This window comes from Sceloporus undulatus, chromosome 6 (assembly GCF_019175285.1).
Source record: "Sceloporus undulatus isolate JIND9_A2432 ecotype Alabama chromosome 6, SceUnd_v1.1, whole genome shotgun sequence".
Lineage (NCBI taxonomy): Eukaryota > Metazoa > Chordata > Lepidosauria > Squamata > Phrynosomatidae > Sceloporus > Sceloporus undulatus.
In genome coordinates, this window is record NC_056527.1 from 131,028,469 (window position 1) to 131,044,456 (window position 15,988).

The 15,988-nt window shown below is 46.7% G+C and overlaps 1 protein-coding gene across 3 annotated transcripts; it reads left to right on the top strand.

Annotated features, from left to right (window-relative positions):
- Window positions 1-10: 10 nt before the first annotated feature.
- Window positions 11-10,230, top strand: BUD13 (BUD13 homolog). 3 transcript variants are annotated; one of them, XM_042474833.1, is made up of 11 exons: window positions 11-139; window positions 3,605-3,701; window positions 3,948-4,032; window positions 4,210-4,267; window positions 4,987-5,618; window positions 5,750-6,102; window positions 6,334-6,445; window positions 7,088-7,226; window positions 7,787-7,971; window positions 8,670-8,751; window positions 9,321-10,228. In XM_042474833.1, exons 2-11 carry the CDS (start codon window positions 3,606-3,608, stop codon window positions 9,412-9,414), a joined length of 1,836 nt encoding a protein of 611 aa, XP_042330767.1. In that variant the 5' UTR covers window positions 11-139; window position 3,605; the 3' UTR covers window positions 9,415-10,228. The 3 variants fall into 3 exon arrangements, with proteins under 3 accessions (XP_042330767.1, XP_042330765.1, XP_042330768.1); XM_042474831.1 differs by lacking the exon at window positions 11-139 and adding an exon at window positions 1,655-1,840 and having other exon boundaries at window positions 9,321-10,230; XM_042474834.1 differs by lacking the exons at window positions 11-139; window positions 4,210-4,267 and having other exon boundaries at window positions 3,606-3,701; window positions 9,321-10,229.
- Window positions 10,231-15,988: the final 5,758 nt, after the last annotated feature.

A 15,988-nucleotide genomic window follows, 5' to 3' on the forward strand; every position in this document is an offset into this window, starting at 1 on the left:
GACTGCCTTGCTATGAGGAGGAGGAGGAGGATGTTGAGCAACTTTATTTATATCCCTTTCCTCAAAGGTGGGACTCAATTTGGCTTACAAACTACGATGGATACATTATAGCTAAAAAGAAGACCTTCCTGGCAGAAAGGTGGGGTATAAATTCAATAAATGAAAATAAAAAATAGTTCCCTGCTGAATGTAAAAAGTGGTCCTGATCTTGAAAAATGAAAGCCTTACCCAAACAGTGTTGCTGTATTGTTTCCTCTGGTTGTGAGGTACTCAAGTGTAGTTTATCTGGGCCTTTTATGTAGCTTCTGGGGTAACGTCCTCTTAAAAATCTTTGCTGGGTGGGTGAGTAGAGGACAGACTGCTTGCAGTGGAGCTGGATAGAGTATTATTAATTGCCTTGCTGCATCTGCCTAGGGGCCAATCCTGTGGCCTGTCAGAAATCCCCCCCCCCCCAAACCCGGCAACCCCACAACCCTACTTAGTGATACTTACTAAGATAATTAGTAAAAGTATCTTCCCTAAGATACTGATAATATTTTTTAAAAAGTACAAATGCAGTTGTAAAAACCATCCAAGAGCCTGTAGTAGCTCCTGTGGCTGCTAGCCACTGAGAGTTTTACATGACTTCGTAAAAGAGAATTCTTGCCTGAACCATGGGAGCAGCAGCAGGAGGACTGATTTCTATGTATGGTTGCAAATGCTGGGTCCTGGAAAAAGCTGACCGCAAGAGAACTCATTTGAAATGCAGCGCTGGAGGAGAGGTCTATGGATGCCACAGACTGCCAGAAAGACCTATAAATGGGTCCAAGGGCAAATCAAGCCTGAGCTCTCCTTAGAACAGTGATTCCCAAAGTTTGGTCCTACAGGTGGATGGCCATCTCCCATTGTCTTGTCCTCCTTATTAAGCAGAGGCTGGATGTCCATCTGTCACAGGGTATGCTTTGATTGAGAGTTCCTGCATGGCAGGGGTTTGGACTGGAATTGGATGGCCATTATGGTCTTTTCCAACTTTAATTCTTTGTGTTTTGGACTTCAGTTCCCAGAAGCCCCAGCCAATTTGGCCAACAAAATCCTGGGAGCTGAAGTCCAAGGTCTTAAACACACTGCAGAAATAATCCAGTTTGAGACTGCTTTAACTGCCCTGACTCAGTGTTCGGGGATCCTGGGAACTGAGGCACCAGAGCTCTCTGGCAGAGAGAAGGTTAAATGTCTCACAAAATGACAGTTCCCAGAATTCCCCAGCATTGAGCCAGGGCAGTTAAAGCGGTCTCAAACTAGATTATTTCCTCAGTGTGTTTTGGATGCAAAAGAGGTCCAGAGTTTGGGAACCACTGCCCTAGAAGGCAAAAAGATTAAACTAAGGCTGTTGCCATTTGGATCGTTTCAAGATGATGATAGAATCATAGAATCAAATACGATGATGATATTATTATTATGGAGCTGGGATTCCCAAGCTTTGGTTCTCCAGGCAATTTTGGACTCCAACTCCCAGAAGCCCCGGCCACCTCGGCCAGCAGTCAGGCACTCTGGGATCTGGAGTCCGAACGGAGGACTAATGTTTGGGCAGTAACCGAGGTTGCCTCTAGAGGGCGTGCAGCACGCAGCCTCCGTTCCGACCATAGAGATGCTCGTCTCTATGGTATTTTCCCCTCGCTCCCGTCCCGAGCGGCACTTCCGTTTCCGGCCAGTGTGCTAAAATGGCGGCGTCTGGGCTGTCGAAGGCGGAGTACCTTCGGCGGCGCTATTTGGGAGGCGAGGAGGAGTCCGAGGCCAAGAAGCGGCGGAGGAGGAAGAAGAAGAAGGAGGAGGAGGAAGGGGCGAAGGAGGCGGCGGTGGGCCGGTGAGGGACCTTCTTGGGAGGGCAGGCCCTTTCCGACTTAGGGCGACCCTAAAGTGGACCTCTGTTGGGGTTTCCTTGGCAAGGTTTGCTCAGAGGAGGCTCCCCTTTGCCTTCCTCTGAGGCTGAGACAGTGTTGTTGTTGTTGTTGTTGTTGTTGTTGTTGTTGTGTGCCTTCATACGGCAAACCTATCATGGGTCTTTCTTGGCAAGATGTGTGTAGAATCAAAGACTATCATGGAAGAGACCGCTAGGGCCCTGATCCAGTCCAACCCCATTCTGCCATGCAGGAATCCAAATCAAAGCATCCCTGGCAGATGGCCATCCAGCCTCTGTTTAAAGGCCTCTAAGGAAGGAGACTCCACTACACTCCGAGGAAGGAGTGTGTTCCACTGTCAAACAGCCCTTACTGTCAGGAAGTTCCTCCTAATGTTGAGGTGGAATCTCTTTTCCTGTAGTTTGCATCCATTGTTCTGTGTTCTGTTCTCTGGAGCCACAGAAAACAAGCTTGCTCCCTCCTCAATATGACATCCCTTCAAATATTTGAACAGGGCTATCATATCACCTCTTAACCGTCTCTTCTCCAGGCTAAACATCCCCAGCTCCCTGAGTCGTTCCTCATAGGGCATGGTTTCCAGACCCTTCACCATTTTAGTTGCCCTCCTTTGGACACATGGCTCCAGTTTCTCAACATCCTTTTTTAACTGTGGTGCCCAGAACTGGACACAGTATTCCAGGTGAGGTCCAACCAAAGCAGAATAGAGTGGCACTATTACTTCTCTTGATCTAGACACTATACTTCTATTGATGCAGCCTAAAATCGCATTGGCCTTGTTAGTTGCCGCATTGCACCGTTGACTCATGTTCAACTTATAGTCCACTTGGACTCCTAGATCCCTTTCACATGTAGTCTTGTTCAACCAGGTGTCCCCCATCCTATATCTGTGCATTTCATTTTTCCGCCCTAAGTGCAGTACCTTACATTTCTCCATGTTGAATTTCATTTTGTTGGCTTTGGCCCAGCTTTCTAGTCTGTTCAGGTCATCTTGAATGTGTATGTGTGTATATATATATATATGTGTGTGTGTGTGTGTGTGTGTGTATATATATATATGTATGTATATATATATAATTGGTTATACAAATACTAAAAGAACACATAATAATGCACCAAATGTTATTATCTAATTTTTTCTTAGTAATTTATAATTATAATACAGCAATATTCAACATCTGTATTTTATATATTTAAACATATAACACATATCTGTATAGATATATCTGTTTGTGTGTGTGTGTGTGTGTGTGTGTGTGTATATATATATATATATATATACACACACATACATATATGTCAGTGTCTATATATATACATAGGTAGATAAATATGTGTGTGCGTGTCTGTATGTATATACATTGGATTATTCACACTCCCCTTGTTAATGCTCATAGGTTTTTGTTCTTTCCTGTTTCTTCTCTCTCTTGTTGTCGTCACATCATTTTGTCTTAATGTCATATGTAATGTTCTAGGATACATCTAAATGTGTTTTTAAAATAAACATATAATAATAATAATAATAATAATAATCAATCCTCTGATATAGCAGCTTCTCTTCTGAGTTCCCCAACACTTTAGTATCTAAGTGTTTATAGAGGTGAATCTCTGGGGGAAGCATAGTATGCCATGCCATTGCCAGGCTTCTTGTTCTAAAAAGGTCCAGGGTTTACAGCTGTGTTTAGATGCTGTTCTTATTGCTAATCACTCAGGATGCGCATAGTGGATGACGACGACACAAGCTGGAAAAGCGTTCCTGTGGAGCAGGAGAAAGAGGACGATGAAGGGGACGAGGGAGACTTGCCTGTGGTGAGTATTAAGGCTGTGTATTAGTTGGATGTAATAGCGGCCACTAAGGATATGTCTAGGACTTTGGTGCTTTTAAAGGGTTGTTTGTGTGAATTATAATTTCCATAGGGAGGCACCAGAATATAAGATATTGGGTGTGCACAGATGCGTTGAGTAAAAACTTGCCTGCTTAGGGAATGTTTCGTCTTGTAGAGTAATGGGCCTCTTGATGTAGTCTGAATCCCTTGTTTCACCTGTTGTTTCCAGGTGGCAGAGTTCATTGATGAACGCCCAGATGAAGTCAAATGGATGGAAGTATTCCGCACCAGTAACAAATGGAAGCTGTTGGGAGGTTAGCATTCTGCTGTTCTTTTAAAGTGTTGTACTTTTATTTATACATTGACTTTTCCCCACGTATGGGACTTAATCTTGGTGTCTGGAGTTAAAGGGGATTTGCGGTGACTGTATTACACTTTATGAGTTACTGGTTTAGGCACATGTAAAGACGAGTTTTGATTTTTCTCTTTAGAGCAAAATGAAGTGACCCAAAGAACTGACCGTCCTGCTTTTGTAAAATCAACAAATAGGTGAGGAACAGTAGTTTGAAGCCTGATATTCTGTTCTTGGCTATGTCTGTCACTTAATTTTTGAATTGTTATTATTATTATTATTATTATTATTATTATTACTACTACTACTATTATTTTGGTATTGGGGTAAAGCGTTACCAAATCATTTAATTTTCTACTGATAGGTGGCCTTGGCATTGTGTGTAGGTGCATTTGTTTAGAAATACCTTTTGGGTGGAAGGAACTTTTGTAACCTGCTGACAGTATGAAATAGTCAAATGTAAGAAACAAAGCTTGTTGCAGACTCATTGAAAACAGGTTGTGTAGCCTTTGTGCCACTAAAAAGCAGGTAGTAAGTCTCCAACATCGTTTCTTTCGTGTGTCTTGAACTGGCTTGGGCTGAAGTAATAGCATTGGAGAGGAATAGCATGCAAAATTATTAATTGTTGAATGTTTTTGAAGAATGCCTGTGCATGATGGCCCATTGATATGCCATCTGCTGGCACTGCGTGAATGGGGAAGAAGCTCCTGGCGGACGGTTGTGTTTCATGGTCAAAAGGAGTTCTTTGGCCAGGAGATCAGTTCCCAGAATTTTTCTGCTGCTTGTTGTGTAACACACGGGGTGAAGATTCTTGGCAAAATCACATCTGATAACCAAATGTTAGGTGAATTTAGTCTCCTCTATACAAGATGTGGTTAATTTACGCTGTGTTCTTTCTTGTGACCTTGCCTTCCAGTTCAGAAGCTGCAAAGCAAAAAAACCCACTACATTTTCCAGACCAGTCCCCACCTGAGAGAGGCCGCCATAATTCCCCAGACCAGTCCCCAACCAGGAGGGGGCGCCATGACTCTCCAGACCAGTCTCCTCCCAGAAGGGGCCACCATGATTTGCTAGACCAGTTCGCACCCAGGAGGGGCCGCCATGACTCCAAAGACGGGTCTCCAACCAGGAGGGGCCACCATGAATCCCCAGACCAGTCCCCACCTAGGAGGGTCCGCTATGATTCGCCAGACCAGTCCCCACCTAGGAGGGGCCACCACCACACCAAAAATGGGTCCCCACCCAGGTGGGGCCGCCATGATCCACCAGACCAGTCTCCTCCCAGGAGGGCCCCCCACGATTCATCGGATCAGTCTCCACCCAGGAGAAGCTGCCACAACTTACCTAATTTATCTGTTAAAAGGCTCCATTCTGGAGCAAGCATAAATAATTCTAGACCTTTGAGTGAAGGCCAACAGGAGCGCTTCCCAAAGAAGGACTCTGCCCATCTGAAGAGGCCGGCTACTCCTGAAGCGTCAGCACCTCGGAAGAAAACACACAGTTCTGATGCAAACCAGTTGTTTCCTCGGAAACAGCCATCCTCCCAAGGTGAGTTGACTTCTGAAAAGTGCTGTGCTTTTTTAGAGAAGAACTCTGAATAATCCAGGTCTTATAAAAATGTTGGAAAATGTCCAGTCTGATTTGCACATGCATTCTGACTCTGGTCTTTCTGTGCACAGGCTCTCCAGGCCATAAGAAATCTCATCCGAGAGCACCTTCCCCAAGGAAGCGCCAGAGGCACGATTCTGATTCTGGTTCTGATTCCCACTCACTCCCGCGGGGCAATGCCAGAGCCTCCTCTGACTCAGATCTCTCCCCACCACGGCCCAGTCGCAACATGTTGCAATGGCAAAACTCTCCTTCAGATCTCTCCCCACCCAGAAGGAAGCACCGTGGGTCTTCGGACTCTGATTTGTCTCCTCCCCGAAGGGGTCAAGCGGCCTCAAAGAAAACCCACAGATCCAAGAGTCCTCCTGACCGTTCATCACCTCATTGGACTGAGGACTCCAAAGAGAGGAGCAGCAGCCAAAGGGTGAGGAGGTGCCCATCAGGAAATGGGTTTGCTCTAGCTCGGTTTGGAAGTCCCAGTAGGTCTGGTCAGTAATGTTGATGGGCTTGGGGGACGTGCTGCTCTTGACAGTGCCTTGCTTGGTTGAGGCAGCTATACTACAGAATCTGAGGCATCTAACACTTGGGTGGAACTGTCAAAAATATGGCATTTGTCTGTTATGTGTGTGACAGATGTGCTGGTTTTGGCTTTCAGGGCCCTCAGATGCTCTCAGGTGGCAAGGCTGGCTTGGTATCAGCTGAGTTGCTACGGAGGGAGCAGCAGGATCTGAAGCGGCAGGGTGGAAGCAGCAGCAAACATCTGGAAGGTGAGTGCCATGCGGCATCTGTCTCTTGGTTGCAGGAAGAAGGGAGACTGAGGGGCTGGTTTGTACAGGGTCACCCAGTGAATCTGTGGCACAAACAGGATCTGAATCAGTCTCTCCCAGAACTAAGTCTGGGCCACTGAGCTATGTGGGTTTCTCAGCCCTATAAAATATAAAGCCCTATGTGACTCAGGTCCTGGTTATTTGAAGGACCTTATTTTCTTTTACTTACTAGGGAGGCGAGGAGAAACCTCTGCTAAGAGGAAATCTACAGATAAAAGAATGTCGGTTTTTCAGTAGTTGTGCAAAGCCCATTGACACTAACAGGCAGCAGACTTAGGAGAAATGCAAATGGATCTTGTCCAGTTTAACATCGAAGCACACTTTTAGTAGCAATAATGGGAGTAGACAGCCCAGTCTTTGTTTGGGAGATGTCTGGAAATAAAGTTTTGCAACCCAGAAAGTCATATTACCTGGAAGTGGAAAAAAATGGTTCACTTTGATTATTTACTTTCTGGGTGCTACAGAAATTTCCCCACCCACTTATGCAAGGGTTTATTGGAGGCACAGAAAGAATCAGAGAGAGTTGCCTTGGTGGTGCAATGATGATAATGCTCTGATTTGAATGTGTGGCTCCTTTTTCAGCTCAATCGCAAAATGCCGAAACTGTTTTCCGGGATAAATCGGGTCGAAAGAGGGACTTGAAGCAGGAGAGGCTGGAACAGCAGAAGAAAGCAGAAGAGAAATCTGAGCGAGAGGAGCAGTATGCCAAGTGGGGGAAGGGGTAAGCTGGCTGGATTCTGGAGTTCAGAGTATCAGACCCAGGTCATCAGGAAGGGCCAGGGAGGCAGAGAAAAGCCAGGAAGGCTTAATGGTAGCAACAAGGGATGGGGGCATCTGATTTCTGCCAGATGAAACATTTTATTCCTCTGTTCTAGAGATAGTAATTGTGCAGCTGCCTGGATGCTGTTGGACTTTAGCTCCCAGCAATCCCCATTATTGGCTAGGGCTGCAGTTCAGTAGGATGTGGAAGGCTACGCAGTTGTTGCTTCTGCTCTAGCAAGTTTAATTGCTTTTCGCTGCCCAGGGTCTTAAGCAGAGAAGGGTCTTTTTCTATATCTGCTCCATGATCCATTTTAGCTGGTCTGACCAGAGATTATACTGGGGACATTTGGATGTGCATCCAAAGCACACATCCTGATCACAGCCCTGTGAGGAGGACAGTGTGAAGATATCCTAAGTGCATTGTTGCCTTCTTTCCCCTTTCACAATGGGCAAACAGTCAAGGGGAAAAACTCCTGCTGTACCACTTCTGTCTTGCTTTTATTTTTGTGTGTCTCACAGCCTCGCACAGAGCAGGCAGCAGCAGCAGAATATAGAGGATGCTGTGAAGGAAATGCAGAAGCCTCTGGCCCGGTACATTGATGACCAAGACTTGGACAAGATGCTGCGGGAGCAGGAGAGAGAAGGCGACCCCATGGCCGACTTCCTTAGGAAGAAGAAGGCCAAGGAGAAGAAAGACACAAAAGGTCAGGGCTCATAACTGCGCGGCCCTCCTGGCAATGGGGTGATGTGGGCGGGTGGATGGGTGGGTGAGTCGCTGGCAGGCAGGCTGCTGAGCCCAGGGAGAACTGTTAAACTCGTAACCACCAGGAGTAGGTATGGTCTGATCTTGCCCACAGTCAAGGGTAAGAGTGAATGCTGTCCCTAGAAAGCCACTCTGAAAAACATAGACTTCTTGAGGGATCTGCATCTTAGGATAGATAGGGTTTAGAAGCAGTACATTCATAGGAACAAAGGATTGTGGAAATGGCAAGCAAACCTGCGAGGGCTTTTTTGCCCCCTTTCTCTGAATTACAGCACACTCTCATTGCCCTCTTTTAGGCGCCTCAACAAAAGGGACTGGCAGCTGGGTTTTAAATTTTTTTATTAAAGAACAGTAGGTAACACCCTGGAAATGTCATGCTTTCTGATATTTCAAATGTTCCTTGTACACAATTGCAAGTGACCACAATGTCTTCTCCATAAATCATATGTTTTGGGGCTGGTTTATATTCATGTCTTGTGGTTGCTTTTAGCCAGTTTATGTTAGCATTTTGAGTTTAAGATCCACATTTAATATTTCGCTGTCTCTGTTTAAAGTCAATACCAACATAATGCTCTGGCTTCACTGATATTTTGTTCTTACAAGGTTGTTGGCTTTTTTTATTTCCTTTCATCTGTTCAGAAAAGCCAAGGTATAATGGACCAGCACCCCCACTCAACAGGTTTAATATCTGGCCTGGGTATCGCTGGGATGGAGTTGACAGGTGAGTCTTGCTTTCTGAGAGTATTAGCAAAACATGCCACTTTGTGCCAGTGGTGGGACTGATAGGTACCAGCTGCATTCCCTACATACAGCTTTGACTCATGGCTGAGAAAGCTGCTTCTATGGAGGTTGAACTCTGCCCCATTGGGGATGTATTTTGGGAGGGGGAGGGTCCACAGGATCCTCATTATTGCTAATCAGAAACTGTTGCATTTCCCCAGTTGGGCAAGTGAGTGCAGTGGGGCAGTTTTAGGGGGAGAATTTAGGAAGGCATGGGGAGAGCCAAGTCCAAAGATGGCTCTTGAAGCACCAGCTCCAGTATGATGAAAACTGGTATGCGTTACTGCCATAGCATAAGCTTTATTGATGGCCGGTAATGCAGTAAATGATACACAGCAGAGAAGCCTTTCAGCCCTTTCACTGATGGGGCTCAGCATTGCCTGAAGACCAATGGCAGAATTGGACCCTTAAAGAAATTCTACCCAGATGAGTCCCTTGTTCAGTGAAAGAAACATGTGTCTTCCGTTTTTTTGTGTACAAATTGCCTGGTTGCTCTCCTTTCCTCTGTAGATCAAATGGTTTTGAGCAGAAGCGCTTTGCAAGAATTGCCAGCAAGAAGGCTGTGCAGGAGCTGGCCTACAAATGGAGTGTGGAGGACATGTAAGGAATGAGTGGCCCATTTGCGACCTGGGAGAACCTGCTCACCACATTGGATCTGCTGCCAGGCACAATCTTCTTTGCCACAGCACTGTCCCTAACAACTCAAAGGGGCTTCAGGCTCCGCCCAGAAGCTCGTGGAAAGGCAGGGAAATGGCTTCAGCCCGGCAGAAGGGGAAGCTTATAAGGTTCCTGGGGCATAGACTGTGCTAGAAGGACTGGAAGAGTCAGTCCTGGTGGAGATGTCCCAAGTCCAGGGTGAACAGACGTTTTTGACTAGACTGCAACACTTGAATGAAACAGCTTCTTTGATCTCGCCAAGCAGGAAGAGATGTTGCCGCTGACCTTGGCAGGGACCTCTTCAGTGAACCTTCCTTTCATGCCCAAGTGTGGAAGGTTTGGGCTGTATTGTTGTGCTAGATGGGTTTTTGATGCCCTTAACAGGTTTGCGGTTGGGCACTTGGAGCACTCAGTTAAGTGCAGTGTCTAGTTAGGCGTCCTTGGAGAAATTGAACAAACGGCCTGCTGTTGAGGGCCTTCTGTTGGAAGTGTACTGAAAAGCTAAATACAATGACTTTTTCATAGGAATCTGGATTCCGTGCAGCTCAGGGGACAAGGATGGGGTGGGGAGGGCTCTTCACAGATAATATTTCTTCTATCCTTTGCAATTTGTACGTACAGTTTGTAAATAACAGCTTTTTACAAAAACATCACTGGTGTGTGATATTTTAAATGCTAGTGTCATATTTTGGTAGCAGGAAATGAGCAGGATGACACCTCACTGGCTGGAGCTATTACAAGTTTTTTAATAATGAAGACATTTTTAAAATTGTGAATGACTCTTAAGAACCCCACTCATGAGCAAAAGTTGAAAGCACCATTTTAAAACTTGCAAGCCCCATCATCCACTTTAACATCCAAGATTCCGATTTCTTGGTGACTGGCATCTGGTCCTTGTGGCTGCTATGTTCACACTTTGGTTGTGTGACATTTCTTGCTGGATTAAGTACTTTTGGAACCGATAGAGAGGAAGTGGGATAGGCCTGCAGGTGGGAAGAGAAGGCGGAACTGGTTCAGGCTGCCACTGTTGTTCCAACCACTGCCCATCACCCTCAAGCCAAACCTGGGGACGCCCCCCCCCCCCCATGCTTACCTTTGGCTGAATACCTGTATGCCTCCTGTTGGACAGTGGCAAAGTCATGCTTTCCCTCTCTCTGGTGTGGTTTGGTTCTGGCCTGGGACAGCTGGTTTTCTTTTTTCTCTTGAGCAGCCATGCAGTGCTTGTTGTGGTTTGGCATTCAAAAGGACCCTGTTTGAAGAAACAATACCCAAGCTACTGGCAGTAAGTCAGTGTGGCAGATGTGTGTCATAGTGTAAAAACATACTTGGACATGAGAGGACTCTTATCCGTTTGTTCAAGCTGGGAATTGAAGGGAGAGTAGCAGCTAAAATGACAGTGCTGAGAGCAGGGAGATGGGGATGTAGGCAGTTGGTCTGCTTCCTCATCCTCGGAGATGGAAGAAACTCAAAAATGTTGCAGCACCTCCATGACTCCAAGGAACAAGGTGGAGGAGGGTATGAATTTGTTGAGCCTGGGTTTTGCTTCTGAGAAATGGTTGCCCCAGATAAAATGTCTGTATTTCCTCTTTTGCATGGGTTAGTGAGGAAACAAGCAGAACTGCTTTTAGGAAATGCATCTTTTTGACTTGTCTTCCCCAGCACCTGAAGCATTTCAGTGAGATGGGGGTATTTGTAATGGTGCTTCTGGGCCCTACCATGTTTCCCATCCTCCATCACCCTGGGACAGTCTGGCTGGAATCTAATGGGAATTGCAATCCTTAACAGCATCTGGAGGGACAGCAGGTGCCCTGGCTCCCTGCTGCTTCACTCTTTTAATAAGGTTGAAGGCATGCAGCCCTCTGAACAGGTGTGGTGGGGCTCCTTCTCTCGGTATCTTCTGAAAGAGTCTGGATAGCTGCCTGCTGCAAACTAGCTGGACTTACTCCATTTTGTAGGGTATTGCACTCAATGAGGCACCTTCTGGCAATAGTATTCTAGGAATGTTAATCTGGTCTGCTATCATTCAACCCCAGCTTCCTCCTTCATTAACCCACCCCAAAACTTCACCCTTACCAAAGAGTGATTATGGATTCCTTCCCAAGGGTCTCCATGTCGAATACGGGGCCGAGCCCCCCAGTCCCGGAAGAAGAACTTGTATGCTGTGGTGTCATCGAACTTGGCCGTTGGTGACCTCAGTTGTGTGGTGGACCATTTAAAGGACTCTGTGCCCTTGGCCAAGGCTGGAAAGAGGTGTGTGAGCTGCAAGAGAGAAGAATTTTGAACTTGCAAATACATTTCCTTGCAGTGACAGGGAATGCCCTCTCTTGCGTTCCCACCAAATGCCTATGTAGGCAGTGAGATTGAGAGAAGTTCCTCCCCTGAAGATCTTAGAGTTTGGGCAGGCTCACGTGGGAAGATGTGGTCCTTCAGATAGCCTGAACCCAGCTGTATGGGACTTTACCAGTCATCACCAGCACTTTGAATTGTGTTGGGAAATGGATCAGCAGCTGGTGCTGTGTTTTTTCTGTAGTCAGCTCTGGTTAGCAATCTGGCTGCAGCTCTTTGGACCAACAGAAGTTTCCGAGCCTGCTTCAAAGGCAAGTCTTATGTTGAGTCCATTACAGCCATTACGTCCAAATTACAGATTTGGGTGTAACCAAATCATGTGTCACTGTGGCCAGGTCTGATGTCTCAAGGGTTATGTATTAGTTCCTTTGCTGCAGGACATTCATGGAAGCTTGACAATTGTTGCCAATTGGCCATATCAGCTGAAGACCTGAGCTCCCTATTGCAAGGCTGCCACTTATCTCTGAAAGGCAGGTGCTGGGACATAATGGGATGGCTGATGACTATGTGCAGGTGAGTAAAGAGGCCTTTTGTATGGGAAAGGCCACTTGTTCTGCTAGTGGACCTTCAGAAGAGCTAAGAAGAGCAATGGAAGACCTGACCACCGTGCATGATACTAGTTTGAGAAACACTTTCCCCTATATGGGACCCAGGGTGTCCTACAATATGGATTAAAACAAAATATTGCTAAAAGCCCCCCAAAAGTTAAAAACTATTATTTTATTTACTTATATCCTACCTTTCTCCCAATACAGTATAAGGACTCAAAGTGGTGCACTTAAAGAAATTATCCTTTTAAAAACAGGGCTACTGGAAACAATTAAAAATATATAACAATGTGGATAAATTTACAGCAGCCTTCTTCCCAGTTCTAAGACCCTTCTCTGCAACTGTCTTAAGTGCTTTCCATACCTTTGTTGCAGGGTCTCCTCCAAACTTCTCACCCCCCTCTCTGCCCAAATGCTCCTTCTGTGGGGTGAATAGGGCATGAGAGTAAGCGGAGGCGTCCCACCGGCGGTAGCTCTCCCTCTGGATGGTCTTGAAACTGTTGCTGTGTGGAACCAGAAGAAGGTTAGGACCTTGGGCTGGAACCACCAGGGCTTGTTTTGTCCCCAAGATCCCTCCAATGAGTGGCACCCACCTGAAGGTTCGGTTGATGGCCAAGTTGTCCAGAGGAGGCAGGGCTGGTGCAGCCTTGCCTGGGAAGGACCTTTGTGGTGGGAAATCGCTTTGGTACTTGGTCACGTATCCAGCTTGCGTGGGTTGCAGAGAGGTTGGAATGCCTCCTTGCCTTTCTCCAAAGACGAGGGCATTTTCTGCAAGGCAAAAAAAGAAATTACTGGCATGTGAAGTGTGCAGAGCTTTAGTTAGTTTTGACCTATGCTTTGATCCACCTTGGGCTCTATCTTGGAGAAAGGCAGGTAATTAATAAAATAAGGAACTTTTCTATTTTTCAGACCCTCCACCCTTTTCAGAGCTGCGTTTAGCTGCTCCTTTGCCATCACAGGTTGGTTTTAGCTCTACCTGACAGATTTGATTCTTCCTTTCTGCGTCCCAGGGAGCACTGGTTGCTTGGTGAGGTGTACTTCACAAGGCGGGGTGGGCATTTGCCTGGGGGGCTGGCGAGTGGCCATGAGTGGCAATGGCTGTGGGGTGCTTGCCTCCGGGATGGTTCCCGTGGAAACTGGTGAGGACTCCCCTGCAAAGCACAGCCTGGTTAGGAATCTCACTCGGCATTCTTGCAGACTTTCAGCCCGGCACATTCATCTTCCCTCCTTCCTTCCCTCCCTTGTAGGCCATGCATATGTTTCATCCTTTGCCTATGGAGGAAAGGACTCCATGCATTTGATAAAAGTAGGCTGCAGTCAGCTGTTGTTAGCTTTTCACTAGAGATGGTTACTTGTTTGAACCCAAACAGATGGTACTACCCAAAGATGAGGTGCACAAAGGAAGCACAACTTCCGTCCGCTTTTCTGAATGGAAATAGCTCCATGCCATAATCTTTCCTTACCCCAGTCCTCTAAATTCTTAAAGTATTGACTCATCTCTGTGATTCTGGGGTTCTGTTCTGTCTCGGCTGCCCCAAAAGAAAAGGTCCTCTGAGGTGCTCTCCACCTTCCCTCTTGCCTTTATCTCTGTCGGGTGCTGCCCTTTGGGATCCCAGGCCATGAATGCTGTCTGTTGTGTGGTCTGGAGGTCCATCGGGGGAGGATTTGGGTGCGGAGGAGTGCAAGGCGGCCTCTTGCTGCTGCGTGGCTGGATAGCTGGACAGAGAGAAGGAGAGTGGGTGAGTGGAGCGACGTGACCTGAAGTCCTGGCAACCAGGACAGGAGCCACCCCACTCTGTCCAGGAGCTTTCCCCCTGCTCTTACTTGGTGGACATGTGTAAGTGGCCTTGTAGTGGGAGAGCCACTCTCGCCTGCTTTTCGACTGGGCTAGCACTGGCTTTTTCAGGCAGTCCCAGTGGCACTTGTGATGGCTGAAGGAGAAAAAAGCAGGTGGCCACGGGTTAGGTGTCTTCATGGCCTGTCCTTCGAGTACAAGGTTGGGCAACTGGCAGAGGTTGGGGCACTATCATGGGACCTTGGAAGGTTGTGCCTCCCTAAATGTTCCCTTATGTTTCTAAGGGGATGTGGGATGGGGTAATTCTGCCACTATTTGGGTCCTTTCCAGGCAGTTTTTCAAAACAGGAGCCAACCTTTGCCTTCTTTTGTGGTCTTTCATGGGACTAAAATATCCTGGGTGTGGGAAAGTTGGCAAGCATTTAGGTGCCCAGTAACTTTCTTGATTTTTTTCTGTGGCTTTGGAAGTCATAGGAAGCCTTAGAACCAGACATCCCCCATTGCCCTTCTTGAACAGTCGTTCCCAAACTTCGCTCTTCCAGGTGTTTTGGACTTCAGCTCACAGAAGACCCGGCTAACTATCAGGAATTCTGGGGGCTGAAGTCCAAAACATCTGGAGGAGCAAAATTTGGGAACCGTTGTTCTAGAACAGTGATGGCGAACCTATGGCACACGTGCCAGAGGTGGCACTCAGTTCTCTCTTTGGGCACACATGCTGTCGCCCTAGCACAGAGTTTGCCAGAGTTTCTTACTAGAAAGCCAGAGGGACGTGACACTTTGCAATAAATAAGTGGGGTCTGGGTTGCAGTTTGGGCACTCGGTCTGTAAAAGGTTCACCATCACTGTTCTAGAATGTGAGGAAACAAAGGGATGAATGGATTTAGCACAGGTTGGACAAGTGGCACCAAGGAAGGAAGGTACTCCGGTTGGAAGAGCTCTCAAGTCCATGACAGGCATCCCATAAAACTTTGGCCTTCCAACCACTTTCCTTTCATCCCAGGCTTCCTGCTCCTGGATGGGACCTGGGGGTCCCTTCCCTAAGTCAGGGTAGAATAAGCATCTGTCTATAATATCCTTCGTAGGTGGCAGCGAGGAAGAAAGCCAAGTTCCTGAAAGACGAGAGTCTCTTGAGCCTTCCTTTGTTGTTGTTAGCTGCCCTGGAGTTGGTTCCAACTCATGGCGACCCTGTGGGTGAGACATCTCCAAGAATCCCTATCTTCTACTGCAGTTTTGCCCAGATCCTGCAATAAGCCTTTACCCTTAATAACTCCCCTGATTGAGTCTATTCATCTCTTTCTTCTACCTTTCCTAGCATTATTGCTTTTTCTAGTAATCCATGCCTTCTCATGATGTGGCCAAAGTGCGATAGTCTCAGCTTGACCATCTTTGCTTCCAAGGAGAGCCCTGGTCTGATCTGTTCAAGAACCCATTTGCTTGTCTTCTTGGCTGTCCATGGTCCTAAGTACTCTTCTCCAGCACCACGTTTTGAAGTAGTTGACTTTCTTTTTGTCTGCTTCCTTCACTGTCCAGCTCTCACATCCGTACATAGGGATGATGGGGAATACAATGGCCTGAATGATCCTGACTTTAGCGTTCAGTTGTATGTCTTTGCTCTTCAATATCTTTTCCAGTACCTACCTACCTAGTTCTTTCCTACCTACCAAGATTTCACCTACGATGCCAATATGACTAAATACAGTTATTTTCTCACCACTTCCTCCATACCCTCCAACTGTCCTGACTGGTGTTGGGATGGGCTTCATCCTATGGAGACAGCAAAAGAGGCTTTTGTTGTTGCTGGTGCATTTTAGGCTTTTAAAAGTGCCAGACCAA